The following is a 17,295-nucleotide window of genomic DNA, read 5'->3' on the forward strand; positions in this document are numbered from 1 at the left end:
GATTTATTTTTAAATGTAATATTATTACATCGTGTTCTCTTCTCATCCACCTCACGCGACCAACTGATCTGTAATGAACGCGACCCAGCTTTTCCGTGCACGCGAGTCCGTTGGAAAACAGCGTCTAGTTTAAATGTAACCCGAGAACAACGCGCGTATCTGAGGAACAGCCAGTCACAGGATTTTTGACTGTTTGTGAGGTAAAATGTTTTCAGTTTTGTTTGAATTCGTTTATATCACATCTGTGACTCCACTGGAGCTACCGCTGGGCTGCGGATCTGACATATCATGGTACTGTTTGAATAGACTCTGCTGCACGCCGGAGTGTTTTTGTGTGTAACACAATGTAGCGTCAGGTTAGAAAGCGAATGCGAATGGTCATTTACTGTGTCTGTCAGATGTCTGCTTCACTTCTGAGTGGCTTGTTTTACGGTGCTGGGCGGAGCAGAGCGAGTGTATTCAGTTCATTCACGCTCGCTCTGTTCGCGTCAGTGGAAAAAAGCGCGAATGCACAGTCAAAAACTGTTTTGAAATATATCGGCCAAACGGAAAGATTTTTAAGACGGCCTCGGCGATATATCGGTCGACCACTACTCCTGATGTACTTACAAACTTTCCAATGCCTCGTTTTATGAGTACAGAACCTATTTGTACTACTGTAGAAGTTTGGTGCCATTCTGGGCATTATTAGTGGGGTAATTTACCAGATACAGCCTTGGATCCGTTAGCGCCTGCACTAAGCAATTTGGCTGATATCTCTAAATAAGCTCTAACTTTAATAATGTTCGACCAAGGGGAAAAAGGCTTTTGGGGGGTGTTTGGCTCGAGGTCATGGTGCAAAGGACCTTTTTTTTGACAGACGAAAGTTTCAGAGGCAGTGTACAAGCGTGATTGACATAACGTGAGGTCGTATTTATTTTTTTAACGTGCGGAAATTTCGGACGCGAATTTCGGACTCAGTGTGCAAGGGCCTTTAGGCGTCGGTTCTATTTCTAGCATGCACGCGTTTTCCGCGTGGCTCACGCAGGCAGTGTGCAAACTCCAACCTGTTAACATGGGAGCCGAAATAAAAACGGACACGCCACGCAGCCAGTGTGTCGCCGGCCTTATTCAAGCGTGAATGAGAACCGTTTCGCGGGGGATCCCAGGTGTGAAAAAAAAAAAAATATATATGAATGTCAAATTTTAAAATCGAATACCAACCCACCGAACTATATTCGAATATTCGGGTCCAGCCCTATTTATGACCCCTTTAAGTGAACTTAAACATTTAAGAATATCATTATATCATTATATGTGCAGCTCCTAAACTGACATCAGCCGAATAAACCTACAGCCGTCTGTCATTTGTTATTTGAACAATAAAAGACAAAGAAAATCACTTTTGCAGCTTGAACAAAGATTAAATATGTTAATTGTATTTAATTAATGCAGTGTAGACTGTTGTTATTTCACATTTGATTATTCAATTTCTATACCCAAATAGTGTTAGACTTGCCTGAAAAAAATTATATCTCTGTTCTTCGTGTTTATCTGAGCTTTTGTTTATTATTTTGCAGATTCAGTCCCCTGCGTAACCTCTCCGGGATGGTTATCTTTTAGATCTAATGCTTGTGATAACAGACGGATTGTTCTTCTGGGTCAAACTGGTTTTGGGAAGAGTGCAATTGTAAACACAATACTGGGACAGAGAGAGTTTATTTCCATAAGGAGCACAAAATCAGTAACCAGTGAATGTTCAGATGCTCACACCACTGTTTCAGGCAGATCTGTGTCTGTAGTTGATACTCCTGGATTCTTTCACACACACATGAAACCTGAAGAGTTAATGACAGAGATAGCGAGAAGTGTTTATATATCCAGACCTGGACCGCACGCTTTTCTCATTGTTCTCAGAGCAGATGTCAGAGTCACTGAGCAGGAGCAGCAGATTCCTCAGATGATTGAGATGATGTTTGGTCAGGAGGTGTTAAAATACTCCATCATTCTCTTCACTCATGGAGATCTGCTAGAAGAAAAGCCAATAGAGAAACTCATTAAGGAGAACTGTAGATTAAGAGATCTAGTTCAAGAGTGTGGAGGCAGATTTCACGTCTTCAACAATAAAGATCTGAATAACAGAGATCAGGTGAATGATCTACTGAAGAAGATTGACACAATGATAGAGCAGAATGGAGGAGGACACTTCAGTAATATGTATGAAGATGCTCAAAGATTCAGACGAGAGGAAGAAGAGAGGAGACTGAGAGAGGAAGAGACTAAAGAGCAGAGACAGAGAGAGGAAGAGCAGACACAGAGATTGGAAGAGCAGAGACCGAGATTGGAGAGACAAAAAGAGAGCTGTGTCTGTAGTTGATACTCCTGGATTCTTTGACGCTTCCATGAAAACCTGATGAGTTAATGACAGAGATATCTTCACTTCTGGTCTACATGCTCTTCTCATTGTGAAGTGAGACAGAAGAGAAAACTATAGCAGTTCTGCATCATTCATCAGTGGAGCTGATGAGACAGAGACGAAGAGGACAGAATACAACAAGAGGACTAAGGACTAACTAAACTAAGACCAGGTGAGAGTGAGAAAGCACACAGGAGAGAAGAATATAAACCATGACAAGCAAAAGAGAGGATTCAGAGATAAGGACAGAGCAGCAAGAGAAGCGTCTACATGTTTAATTAAACCGCTGATATCAGCTCATCACTGCTGTTCTCCAGCCGGACAACTCAAGAACAGGATAAAACACTAATACAGCAGAACAGCTGGACATGAACATCTGCATCCAGCTGATATATGGCTCTGGATCAGTGACAGTCAGGTAAAGAAATGTTTATTGTTTATATTAAACTGTGATTAATACTTGATTTTTACATTTGTTGCATAAAGTCAGTTGTTGAATCATCATTGACTGTCACTTGTGTTCACACAGAACCTGCACATCTCGATCAGCGCTGTTCAACACTTCAGCACATCTAAACACTGTTTCTCAGTGTTTCAGCTGCATGAGGATGAGGAGGATGATGATGAAGATTATGAAGATGATGATGATCATGATGAGGTGAGCTCTCACTACTTATGCCCTTCTTTGATTTTCTGCTATTGTTAAGGCATTAACAAAGCTTCATTCTTAACCCTCTATTGCATAGCGTTGCCATATGGCAACAATTACTTTATCTTATTTTTTTTTTAAAGCTGTGATACAAAATCTATGTTTTTACAGTTAGTTGTGAAAAGGGGGCTTTAACTTTTAAGAAAATACAATTTATGAGGTCACATGACCAGGATATCCTGTTTGCCAGTCCTTTTTGCTCATGGACATTGACATGCAAACATCACTGTCTGGGGCTCCTGAAGATAGCCTTTTATTCAGAATTTTGGAAAATTTTCATCAAATAAAAAAATTAAATCAGTATCTGGGGTAAGTAAACTTTAATTTTTTAACATTAAATTCAGTTTTGATTTTATACGTTTTTTGTAATATGCTAAAATACATTTGTTGCCATATGGCAACTATATGCAAATATGGAAACGTCCTGGTGCATTCAACCTAATGGAGTCCCATTGACTTACATAGCATGAAACTACTCTGAGACTATGTTTACAACTTTTGCTTATATTTTAAAGGTAAAAACATTAGACCTTCACAAGCTGTTGTGGTGGGGAAAAATAAAAGAGGGCCCCAAAGCTTTGTCCCGCCAGATCCTGTCCGCAGAGACCGCACAGACCACTGGCCCTTGCATGCATCTGAGAAGGGCAGATGCAAAATGCCAGGATGCAAGGGCATTGTAAGAAGCAAGTGCTCCAAGTGTTTAGTTTTCCTCTGCTTCACTGACTTTCACAAGTCATGAAGAGAATTAAATGAAATGAAACGGCAAAAAAAATGACTAAATGAAATGAAACGAATGAATAGTGTATTTCAGTGAGACAGGTTCCAGGTTCCTGGTTATTATTACCAGACATTTCAGATAACTGTTGAAATTATATAATGTTTTTACTGTATAAATGTTTGTTTAAACATTTCACTAAGTATGAGATGGATTTGTTGAGTCTTGTTTTAAATAAAATTAGTTTTTTTATTTATTTTTTGATTTTATGGTACTTTCCACGATTGCATATTGTTGCCATATGGCAACAATTTACCAACGACCCCCCTTTAAACTTTTTTTTAGATTTTTTTTATATATATCTGTTATTTAGCTCATGTTAAGTAATAAAAACATGCAAAACATTTTTTACAATGTCTAATTAATAATGCGTGCAATAGAGGGTTAAAGGATTAGTTCACTTCAGAATTAAAATGTCCTGAAAATTTACTCTCCCCCACTTAATCCGAGATGTTCATATCTTTCTTTCTTCAGTCGAAAAGAAATTGAGGAAAACATTGCAGGATTTTTCTCCATATAGTGACTTCAAAGTCTCGACACGGTCCCAGCCGAGGAATAAGAGTCTTATCTAGACAAACTATCGGCCATTGAAGGGTCGAAAACGAAAAACGCGAAAAACTCCTCCTCATTTTCTCCTCCAACTTCAAAATAGCCCGACATCGTTGTTTTATCTTTTATAGGGCTGCAACTAACGATTATTTTGATAATCGATTAATCGGACGATTATTTTTTCGATTAATCGGATAGGTTTTTTAAAAAATTCGATTTGATTTTTGTTTATAACTAAATAAAACCCTAAATCAGGGTATTTGTGTAAAAGTGTACTTTAAAAAGTGCAAAAGCCACACATGGAGTTTTACTAATATAATCTTTAATTTTTACATTTTAAACCCCAAACACAAAAGTTTGTCCAGTTTTTAAACAGTAAAACTTCTTTAAATATCCAAAATATAAATAAACAAAACAAAATATTGAGTTGCGCTGCTCATATAAACTTCACATTATGAAATTAGGACAGAAACATGTTTGTAATAAGATATTAAGCAGCAGATTTTGAATTCCAATGTAGAATGCGATCTGTTATTTCTTGATAACAGACGCTGCGAAGTATAACACACCAGAAAAACAGAGCGTTGCTATGGACGCAGGATTCTAACCGTAGAGACGGAACGGACTATTTTCTTTAGCGGAAGCAATACAATCATTTTTAAATCAATAAACTCCTTTTTAAATCAATATTTTGTGTACAATTATTGATTTATTTGGTGGGTAGCCATGTAATAAGCGGGATTATCCCTTACATAGTAGACAAATGCTATAAAAAGAGAGCGGAATGGAGGTACGCAGCTGACAACAGGCTTGATTAAAAGTACAGGAAAAATGATGTATTACTGCACAAGCATTCGCTGAAAACCACTGACTACTACAGTGACTAAAAAACAATATTTTACTGCTGCTGTTATTAACTGCCTTTATATTTAGTGCTTCACTTTGTAAACACCATTTAATTTAACCTATTTCTGCGGTAGCGCTATAATTTTAATCCATCACTTATGTTGCGAGCGAACTGATTGCGCAACCTGATGCTCGATACAAAATAGATCTAGTGTGACTGTCCCGAAGTTAGTAAACAAAGCTGTTTACACAGTAGCATTGAATTAAACTAGACTATACCATTTTCACATCTTCATATAATGAGATTATACAGTTTTTGCTTGCCGTGCTGATGTTTCTCTCCGATTACTCTCTGCCATTTCACGTGACTGCGTTGTCATGAAAGTGACGTCATCAGTAACGCTCCCCGTGACGTGAGCAGACCAACTAATCGACAATGACATTCGTTGACAACAATTTTCATAATCGATTATTATCGATTTTATCGATTAGTTGTTGCAGCCCTAATCTTTTATATATTTATTGATTTGTAAATGTCGTTTGACTTGCACATTGGCTTTGTAAACACTGGGTCGGTTCCGTCTTCGCCACGCTTGACCTTTCAACGTGATTACGTAATGTGTGGCGCATCACAGCTAGTGCACGACAAGCATTTGTGGTTAAAAAGTATATAAATGTTTATTTTTGTTATAAAATGGCCACTGGTTTGTCTAGATAAGACTCTTATTACTCGGCTGGGATCGTGACAAGACTTTAAAGTCCCCATTGAAGACACTATATGTGACCCCGCCTGTGAAACCCCGGCTAAAGTCGCAGAATCGAATTATGAGTTAACGAGCGTCAAAGTAGTCATAGCCATAAAAATGACAAAAATAGTCCATGTGTGTTTATTGCTGTAAATGATAGATTATACCAATGGTTTTGAGATGCAATACTTACATTTTCATTTATAACATGATAAATACTGAAATTAATGATTTTATTGACACTACGTTATACTTTTGCGCAAAAAAAACCGGACGTGGCGCTTCCTAAACATTGATTTCAATCGTCTCTGGGTTTATTTTGCGCAACAACACTGCGGATTCGTATATCATTCGGTTCAGGAACTTCTTTTCTGTGTCTTTTCTATTAGAAAGAGTAAAAACAGACTTTAATATCAATCCGCGAGCGCCGGTAATCAAGTCAACACAATGAAAAAAAAGAGAGAGATGTCAGTCAGCCGCGTTTAGATGTCTGTGGTGATTTTTTTCTTGTCATAGCCAATATTTTAAGAACTGCTTATTTGTTTTGTAGCTTAGTATTCTGCCAATAATATTAAACTTATTTTAAGGACATTGGCCTACTACGTGTTATTTGCTGGATGGTAACGTTAATGCGTTGTTTTGACATCTGACATGGCCATGGCTTCGCCGGCGACACCGAAGTATGAGCAGGAACGGAAAACAGCTGCTTGCTTAAACAGCTTGCTTGATATTAATCTCGGTGGAATTGCCCTAAATTATGATTTAACCGGTTTTATTGTGGATTATTTTCTGGAGGATGATTGTGATGATGAACAGGACACATTCTTTGACGAAACTGACGAGGAATTTGACGGTAAGTTTTTGTTAGTATTTTTTTATGCTAAATATGTAAATGTATACTGTCAGTGTCCAGCCAATGTAGGCTAATGCTAACACATATCTGTGATGCAAAAATAGTGGATTTAAATGTTTATTACATTTGTTGATGGGGATTGAGTCAGTTTAAATTAATTACGTTTATGGCATGATGTTTATTTGTTTCATTACACTCTGAATTGAAGTCTGCTTACCACCTATAGGCTGTTTCTTATTCCTATGCCCTCCCCTTAATTAATCAGATCCAGTCTGACTAAACTGAAAAAAATATTTTCTGATATTTTCATATAAAATTCTTCATTATCCATTTTAAATGTGGAATTAAACCCACTTCCCATTCTAGCATGTTAAGCAATCATGTTTTTAGGTGTCTTGCTTTGAATTGAAAAAAATTATCTTTGCTTTTTCAGGCAGTGACCAACATGATGAGGAGGACAAGCCAGTTTTGGTAATTGAACCCCAAGCTATTTGTTTGGCGAACATGAAGAGGGAACACCAGCAAGAGGAATTTGCTTCGAATGCTGGAAGTCCAGATGTGAAACTGAAAATCAGTTTCTCTTGCAACTAGGGGTGTGACGATAACCGCATCACCGTAATATCGCGTTGATGAGATGCCTACCGCGGTGTGAGGTCATCACCGCACGTTTTTTTTTGTTTTTTTTTTTTTTTTTTTGCTGAAAGTTACAGGAGTGCATATGGTGTGTGATATGAACTATAAACACATTAATATTTTGCTTATAATTTACTGTATTCTGCGAGTCCCATGTTCAAGGGCTTCTGGAGAAAAAAAAACGTCGAGGGACAGTCCGTTAAACATAGCCTATGGGGGATTTATTTTTTTGTGTGTGTCTGATTATTATTAATTAACTGCTAGGTTTTGTGATGTTTACAGATAATGTTCAATTAAATACAAACAAACACAGGAATAAAAGACCAGCATAACGTAAACAGTTGGAGTTAGATTTTAATTGCAATAGCGATCTCTCTTATATGGTATAGGAAATAACAGTTGGCCGGTGAATTTGGACAAGGCGCACAAAAGTATCCGTCTCGTGAGGAAATACCACTAACCAATAACTAGACCACATCTTAGAAAAATTAACCGTCCTGTGGCGTTTGCAGGACTTAAGTGCAGCACACATACCTTAGGTCGGCGACACACTGGCTGCGTGGCGTGTCCGTTTTTATTTCGGCTCCCATGTTAACAGGTTAGAGCTTGAGAGCGTGAGACGCTCAGTTGCGGCACGAGCCGCGCTGAAAACGCGTGTATGCCAGAAATAGAACCAACGCCTATTTTTCACGCGACATGCAAGCCTGTTGGAAGCGTTTCCTGGCAAAATACAATAGAAAAAGATGTTTGTATGTCATTTTGACATGAATACATATTAATAAATTACATTTTGATGTTTGAAAGTTAAGGTTTTGACATAAATGTAGATATAAATGTAATTAAAAAAATCAAATATTGCACGGTGCACCTGTCAATACAGAACGAAATATTCTGTAGCCTATTTTGCCGTCAATACTGCCGAGTGCCGACGCTGTCTTTGCTGCTATATATTTATGTTTAACATTAAGTAGCCTATAGGCCTTCCACAACTCTCTCCCCATATGTCGAATATATATCACCAATGAGGTGTATATCAGCAGCAGCGCTGTTTCTGGTGTGCAAAGACATAGAAAAAGACACGCAACTGACACGCAACAGAAACGCCACACTCACACCACACAGCCAGTGTGTCGCCGGCCTTAAGACTACCTAATTAATAGTTAATTATTAATATTTACAACTTAGTATAAATGTTAATTTGTTTATTTTTTTAATAAAGAATACTGCTTTATGATTATTCATTTCCATTGTCATTTACAAGCTACATGCGGTCTTGATCGCGTCTGCAGTGTGTGATGCGGCCGCGGGTGATTTTTTTTTTTTTGTGTGTGTGTGTGTGTGTGGGGGGGGGGGGTGTCGGTTAACCGCCAAACCGCGATATTTGTTGCTTCTTCACCGCGGTAAGAAAAAATCCCATACCGTCACAGCCCTACTTGCAACTGCAAGTATTTCAATGGGGAAAAGTGTTCTTTATTTTTCAAGGAGGGAGAGTTGCTGTCACTCAGGATTTTATTTTGCATCTAGATAATTTTAGAATGTGTACAAAGTTTGAGACTGACCTGTTAAAGGGATAGTTCACCCAAAAATGATTTACTCATACTCATACTCACCCTCATGTTATTCCAATCCTGTATAAGTTTCTTGCTTATGTTAATAATAAGATATTTTAAAGAATGTTGGTAACCAGACAGTTGGCGGCACCTATGGAAGTCAATGGGTGCTGTCAACTGTCTGGTTACAAACATTCTTTAAAATATCTTATTTTTTGCTCAGCAGAAGAAAGAAACTCATACAGGTTTGGAACAACATCTGGGTGAGTAAATGATTACAGAATTGTAATTTTTGGGTAAACTATCCCTTGAAATTGTATTTATTTATTTATTTATTTTTTTACTCAGTTACACCGTGGGCCAGTAAGAGAATGATGATTTCAGAGAATGAGAGATGTTATGTTATTTAATTTATATATTATTGACATTTCACTGATATTACATTTTACTAATAAAGTTATAAAAATCATTCCACTGAATTGACATGGTAATTGTTGCTACGATAAAGCTCTTGTGGTACCCCCATTCATTTCAATGTGTTTATGCTTTTAGCTTTTTGGACATGCACATCATAATAAATAGTTTTTTTACAAAACTTTAAGAATTTTTCCACTGATGTGTCATATATCACTAAAAAGGGGAGAATCTCAGCTTTAATGTGTTATAAGGCACATATGCAGGATAACTATGGATCAAATGTGTTGCAGTTTTAACAAATAACTTATTTTTAAATTGGAATTTCTCAAAAATATGATTTTCTGAGGCCGAATTTGAGCAAATCTTTGACATGGCCTTACTCAGTCAATTTGAAAGATATCAGGGTTATATTTTCACAGAATGTTCTTTACATTGTGTAGGATGATTTTATGTAGAAAACATTGAATCACAAAAAAATGACTTTAGCTGGGTTTTCACAGGCAGGGTCACATATGTGATGCGATCTGGGAAAGCCCGTCAGATGTCGCGCTGGTATGTTTTCAGTAAGGTCTAAAAATAGGTTGAATGTCAGTTGTTGTTTTTTTTTGTCAAAATTGGGTTTTCCAGATAGTGGTCCGACGGGTCGCCCGCGGGACATTGGGTGTTTTGAAGGGTTAACTTTATGAAAGACAAAAAAAATAAAAATAATAATTTTTTACAAGTCGCATATCTAAAGCTGAGATTCTTGTGATTCTAACGATATAAGCCATTTTAGGATACAATAAACACTACGGGTACAATCTGTGTCTTTGTCAGACCACCAACAGCCAAATAAACAAACAGGAAGTGGAAGACACTTGCCTAAAAAGCCTTCTGTTCGTCCACTGATCCATTACATTGCAACAACAATGGTTTAGTTACACTGTAAAGGCTCCATACAATCAATTCAGCGAAGTATTTAGTCCATAACACATTTATATATCAATAAACAAACATCCACTTACTGTGAATAGTAGCATTCCAAGTTAGCCGACAGAGCTCTCACAACTATGGAACATACTATGGTAAATCTTCAAATTACAGGTGTTTCTCAATGTCAAGGATACTTCCTTGGCAGGACTGGTCCTTCCAAGTCACTTCCTTCAAAGGCTAGACGAGGCTCCTCTTTAGCATTCTACTGTCTATGGTTTTTCAACGGCTCTGGAACAGGCTAGCAAGTGCACGTCAGTGAAAATGAAAAACAGAGCGTTGCTATGGATGCAGTTCTGTTCACTCAGGCAATAATCGTTTTTAAATCAATAAACTCCTTTTTAATCATATTGATTCTTTGTCAAGTGTGTTTATGAACAGTGCGGGTCAATTTGACTCATAACATAATGGATGTAATTATTTTTTAAAACAAATGTTTGGTAACGTAAATATACTTATATTTGAAAGCATATTGCGCCGTTAACGATCCGACTCCGTTAACGTCCGAAATTTTGAATTTTTTGAACAAGATAGCAAAGCTGCGCGCATAGGATTGTGGGTGATTTGAGAGCGTGAAGAGCGCGAAGGCTACACATATGCATCCTTTCCTGTATATGGGATATTTTTCGAACGGAGGACTCAGTCCTTGGTTGAAATTCCGAGGATCCTCGACATTGGAACAGTCCTTCGACGGATGTCGATGACGTAGCATCCTCGAAATTCTGGCTTCTGAGGATCCTTCCTTGACATTGAGAAACGGCTTACATGTCAATAATACAGCTATTTTGACTTCAAAATGGCCGCTGACCCCTGAACTTTTGAGTGACAGCGGATTTCAGCGAATCACGGAGTTTAAAGGCCGTGTTGCAGGTTTTTTTTTTCATCGAATTTGTGCTATTTACTTGTTGGTAATAAACATTTAAACTGTTATCCATTGTATTTTATGTCGTTGGGTATCACAAAGCGGAATATAATACGAAAAAGTAGAGCGGTTTGCAACGACTCTCCTTTCCCCCACAATGCCATTACGTCACGTTGGGGAGAGAATTTACCAAAGCCCGCGGCCCGCATTGAGAGTGACTAGAGAGACGAGTAGCAGACGAGAGTATTCAGATAACGTTAGCGCAGATTATAGATAAATAAATAGATATAGATAGACAGACAGATAAATAGATAGATAGATAGGCTAGTATAGAGAGATAGGCAGACAGCCAGATAGCATAACGTTAGCAATAGCATAGATAGCTAGCAGCTAGATAGATAAATATATAGAAATATATAACGTTAGGTAGATTGACAATGGTGAACTACTGTTTCTGCTGGGTGTAAAAACTCTGGATGCTGAGTGAGGCACGTCACATCTGGTGCGAGGTGAGCTCCTCGACCAGCGACCAAAACACACTCACTTCCCTACAGCACAAGCTTTCCAGCACAGTTTCCAAAACGTAAAAAACTAGGCTTTAAGGCCATTTTTGGGACATTTTAAAAATGATATACATATCTTGAGTGATTTATGTACCCATTAATCGACAGTGGTTGTTAACCTGCAACATGGCCTTTAAGGGGGGTTTTTCCTCCAGCTTGAGCCAGTCACCGCGCATTAGGGACACGGTCCATCCTTCTCTTTGACGGACATTTGGCTACTCCAATTGGAGCAATGTTAGCAAATGACTGACTTCTCTGATAGCCAATGATCTCCTGAAGATGTGGATATGCAGGTTTAGTGGGAGGAATCCAAACACGGTCAGCAATGACGGTGCACAAATGTTTGTTGTGGATCAGTGCGCTCGTGCGCAAAACTGCGTAACGCTGTAGCAAATGACATATGACTTTGGAGAAAGGCTTTTTTGATGGGAAATCGTCTCTTTCGACAAGTAAGTGTTTTATTATATTATATAACATATTTGACGTGTTTTTCTGAGTATCTTGTGTTTGTGTTTCACTGTTTTGAGATGCCCAATGCTAACTGCTGATGGCTAAAGCTTGTCCTCAAGCGTATGTGTGCATTGAGCGCTCATGTTACTGTTGTGTTGTACATTTATCAGTTTGTTTATGTCCCTGTGTGTCTTTATCCACGGGTTTGTGTTTGTCCGTGTTTGTTTGTGTGTGTTTGGTGCTTTTAGCGCTCTTGTTATTGTTATGAGGTGTGCGTGTATCGTTGTTTATGTCCCTGTGTGTCTTTATCCACGGGTTTGTTTGTGTGTGTGTGTGTGTGTGTGTGTGTGTACTTGTCTACCTATCTAAGTGGGGACCTTGGTGTCGTTACACACTCACCAACAGGGGACCGTCGAGCCAAGTGGGGACTTTTTTCAAGTCCCCTGTTGGTCATGCTTTAAAACATGTTAAAATCAGCTAAAACACGCTCTGGTGAATTTTTTACATTTTTGACCAAGTGGGGACCTACATGTGTGTGTGTGTTTAAAGGAGAACTTGGTAACTTTTTTAACTAAATAAAACTGTCTAGAAATCATTTGGATGGTTAAACAACCTGTTCTGGTGATTTTGGTGACTTTCCCCGCTCCCCCCAGCGTTCCCAGGCGGAAAACCAACCTTGCAACTTGGGCACTACCGTCCCGGCAAGACAGAAATTGGAAGTCTCGTGAGAAGCGAGAACGAGCGCGAAACACGAATTGCTTTACGGCAATTCGACATAAACACACGCATGTATGATGTATTACCAGATTTTACAGTTGGCTTGCTCCGATCAAAACAAACGCACATGAGCAGCGGTAGAGAGGGGGAGGTGGCTGAGTTTTTTACGACCGTGTTGTGAAATATACGCACCGCCACAGCTGTAGGGGGAGCTCGTGGGGAAAACATGCGACAACAAAAGGGAAAATCAGCGAAGAAGTGACTAGAGTTCGCTAGAGTTGCCGAGTTCTCCTTTAAGTCCATACTCAGCAGCGCTCCTGTAGGCTGGAGCAGGAACTGCAGTGGCCCATTAACACTCGTCGTTCACACTTCTCTATTGTTTGAGTGGCTGCTGTCCTAGAGGCTCTGAGACTGTAGAGCTGATGTTTAACTGGAGCTTTCAGTAACACTTTATAATAACTCCACGCTATTAATCATTAGTTAAGAATTAGTAAACAGTTAATCATTTTATAAAGTTTTATAAATGAATAGACATTAATAAGCAGTATATAAATACAGATATAAATGCTTTATTGTTTTAAAAGCATATCTATAATGTGTTTAATAATTGTATTTTCATACTTTATTAATGATCAATTTATCATTTCTAAATAAAGTATAGGATCATTTACAAAGCAGTTATTTAGGAATTGTCAGTGGTTCATAAGATCACTTAGAAAGTGTGAGTAAATGATTAAACTATTTAAATTTACATTCATACATATTATTCAGACATATAGTAATAGTTACTCAGTGTGTTAATAAATGCTTTATTAACATGTATTTCTACTGTAATTCAGGTAGTTATAAAGTATTTAGTAGTGGTCAGTTAACTATTTTTGAGCTCATCTAAAGTGAGGACTAGTTATGCCTTGTAAAACATTTATAAAGGAGATTTAAAGGCTGTTAATATTTCTATGTTCTGTATCACTGTGTGTGTTTGTTTCCTTTTTCTGTTTAGAAGAAAACTGAGTCTTTAAATCTCCTTTATAAATGATTTACAAAGCACAACTAGTCCTCACTTCAGATGAGCTCACAAAATAGTTAACTGACCACTACTAAATGCTTTATAACTCATGAATCTACAACATTTACTTACACTTTCTAAGTGATCTTATGAATCACTGACAACACCTAAATAACTGGTTTGTAAATAATGCTATACTTCATTTAGAAATGATAAATTGATAATTAATAAAGTACGAAAATACAATTATTAAACACATTATAGATATGCTTCTAAATCAGTAATACAGCATTTAAAGCTGTATGTATAAACTGCTTATTAATGTCTGCTTTATGAATTATGATTTAACTGTTTACTAATGCTTAACTAATGATTAATAGGATGCAGTTATTATAAAGGTCTACCATATATATTATATTTTTCATAATATAACTTCAAATATGCATTTTTTTTTGTCAAGAAGGGATCTGAAACTCAATGTTATAATTATAATGTAATTATTATTATATTATTAAGATATTGCAACTGATAGTATTGGCTGCATATTAATTAAAACATAATTTCTACTGTAATAAATTCAGTAGACATGTCCTTATTTTTTATTTTTTTTCCTTTGTTTCTAGGATGTTGATGTACAGAGATATTAAGTGTTTGAAATATTGCTCAATTTAAATGCAACCAAACATGTGTCGCTCGTTACCATCCAACAGTGGACCTTTCTTGAAGATCAAATTCAAAACTTTTAAGTTGACTTGCTGCATCTGGTCATTTTGAAGCAACAAAAATGAAATACACAATTTTCTTGTAAGGTCTTTTTTCATAATATAACATAATAATTTTTTTTTTAAACATGCCAAGATAGAATCTCAACTCTGAACGATCTCTACCTATACAAGTGGGGACTCACAATAGCCTGCAATGGAGCTGTGTGTGTGTGTGTGTGTGTGTGTGTGTGTGTGTGTGTGTGTGTGTGTGTGTGTGTGTGTGTGTGTGAACAGTTAAGTCTGTCTTTATTTTGTATGTCTTTATGTCTTTGTTCATATAAATACAGTATACATATAATAACACATAATAACATATATAATATATGTTCACACAGGCATCAGAGATCACAATATGCATAGTTAAACATATACAATAAAAAAATAATGACGAACATCATCAGTTATCAAAAACTTAATTGCTTGAGGAAAGACCATTTAAATCTACAACGGGGTAAAAAATACAGACGGCCCGGCTGTAATAAGGATCCACTGAAGGCAAGTGTAAATGAGAACCCAAGTGCAGTTTATTACAAACAAAAGCAAAGATAAAACAAAAACATGGTGTGGCATGAAAAAAAACCCTCAAAAACCAGAACATGAACAAAGACTTACAAACAGTGGTCTACAGGAAACAATACTTTACAAAGACACATGGAAAACATGAGGGCTAAATACAAAGACTAATGACAAGACAAGGGACACCTGTGATGAACAGTGATCACACAATTAACCAATGACAAGACACATGGCATGATCACATGACAAACAGGGAATCACATGACAGACATGGAAACATGACATGACACAAAAACATGACAAGAACAAACCCAAAATCGTGACACCGGCAGCAACAGTTCAAATTCAGAGGCGAGAATATCCTCTTATCATTCATAATATTATTTTTCCTATTTAACGCTCTCTCTTCAGAGATACTTTCTAAGCTTGGTTATGCAGTCCCTAACAATTTACTTGTCATTGTTATGTGCCATTGCACACACACACACATACATGTCTATATTACTAACAGACCAATGTCGCTTTACACTGACCAAGTGGGGACTTTTTGAACAATCTCTACCTATACAAGTGGGGACTCACAATAGCCTGCAATGGAGCTGTGTGTGTGTGTGTGAACAGTGAAGTGAACTGGCAGTGAAGTCTGTCTTCATTATGTAACTATATATATATATATATATATATATATATATATATATATATATATATATATATATATATAGTATATAGTATATTAAATATTATGCCTTTTATCATTCATAATATTATTTCTCTTATTTAAAGCTTATTTTCTCTCTTCATAGATACTTTCTCTGTTTGGTTATGCAGTCCCTCTAGGGTTTATGGGATTAATCAAACAGAAATAGCTCTTTAAGGTAACGATTTCAGGTGACCTATATTTAGTATAGTGTAAAGCATACTTTAAACAGTGAATAATGATTTTATTAATCAAAATGAACTTCGCGTCCCCAATTGGATGGTAAAGAACGATACGTGTTTGGCTGCTTTGTACATTTCTTGCCATCACAAACACACTGTAAAGATTTTGGAGGTCAATCTCAAAATGTTATGTAGCTGCACTGAACATTTTTAGTTGATTCAGTTGAAATATATGAAGTAGGGATGTTCATTTAACATTTTGTTTTCTGACTGACAGCTGATGCTTGTTAACCAGTCAGATCAGTTAACTGACATGATTTGAAGGTTAGATTAGAATTAAATGGAATTAGAATAGATAATAGTCTGTGACCGATTCAAATACCTCAAACATGTAGACTTACATGTGCAAATAGCAGCATAAACAACAGAACATGACGATTCACACACCGTCACATCAAGCACCCGCAGTGCTTCTGTGAACACAGTAAACCAGAATAAAACTGTATATATAATAAATAGGCCAACTTAAATGAACACTTAACAAAACTAAAGTGCAATAAATAATAAACGCTTTAGGGTCTGTTTACACGACATCATTTTCAACTGAAAACTGAAAACGTTTTGGCCGTTCATTTCAACGAAAATGCCATTTTGGGGGCCTGACAATGCAAGCTTTTGAAAACGAGTTTTAAAGTGCAAGGTTTTGAAAATTATGCCTTTACCATCTGCATGTAAACAACATAAATTTGAATTTGTGAAATTGGTATGTCATTCCAACCCGGTCACACTAAATGCTTCTCTATAGCACACATTGGGCCCTATCTCGCACCCAGCGCAATTGACTTTGTACAGCGACGCATGTATCATTCCTATTTTGCACCCGCGCAAAGCGGACTTTTCCCTCCACAGACGCACGTCGGTTAACTAAGAAATACACTTGCGCTCCCCGGGGCGGTTCAGCGCAAAGAGGAGGCGTGTTCCGGCGCAAACGTTCCTTCATGCTATTTTACAGGTTTAGAAAACAATTGCGCCACTGACCGAAAAAAAAAAAACAGTTTAAAGTCAGTGGCGCGTTGCGCATGTTATTCATATGCTA

At 37.3% G+C, this 17,295-nt stretch overlaps 2 protein-coding genes across 3 annotated transcripts in view; both read left to right on the forward strand.

Annotated features, from left to right (window-relative positions):
- The window catches only part of LOC307171222 (GTPase IMAP family member 9-like), a gene marked incomplete at its 5' end in the record, with an annotated part of 4,342 nt that extends 483 nt beyond the window's left edge, over positions 1–3,859 (forward strand). The window contains 3 exons of the mRNA XM_079892716.1: positions 1,560–2,813; positions 2,925–3,053; positions 3,620–3,859. Coding sequence (XP_079748842.1) covers positions 1,560–2,356 — 797 coding nt within the window. The 3' untranslated portion in view covers positions 2,357–2,813; positions 2,925–3,053; positions 3,620–3,859. The remainder of the gene's footprint in view (positions 1–1,559; positions 2,814–2,924; positions 3,054–3,619) is intronic.
- LOC307164701 (GTPase IMAP family member 9-like) overlaps positions 1–17,295 on the forward strand; it is a 138,121-nt gene that overhangs the window by 20,616 nt on the left and 100,210 nt on the right. The window lies entirely within an intron of this gene.

Source organism: Squalius cephalus (assembly GCF_949319135.1).
Source record: "Squalius cephalus genome assembly, chromosome: 1".
Taxonomy (NCBI): domain Eukaryota; kingdom Metazoa; phylum Chordata; class Actinopteri; order Cypriniformes; family Leuciscidae; genus Squalius; species Squalius cephalus.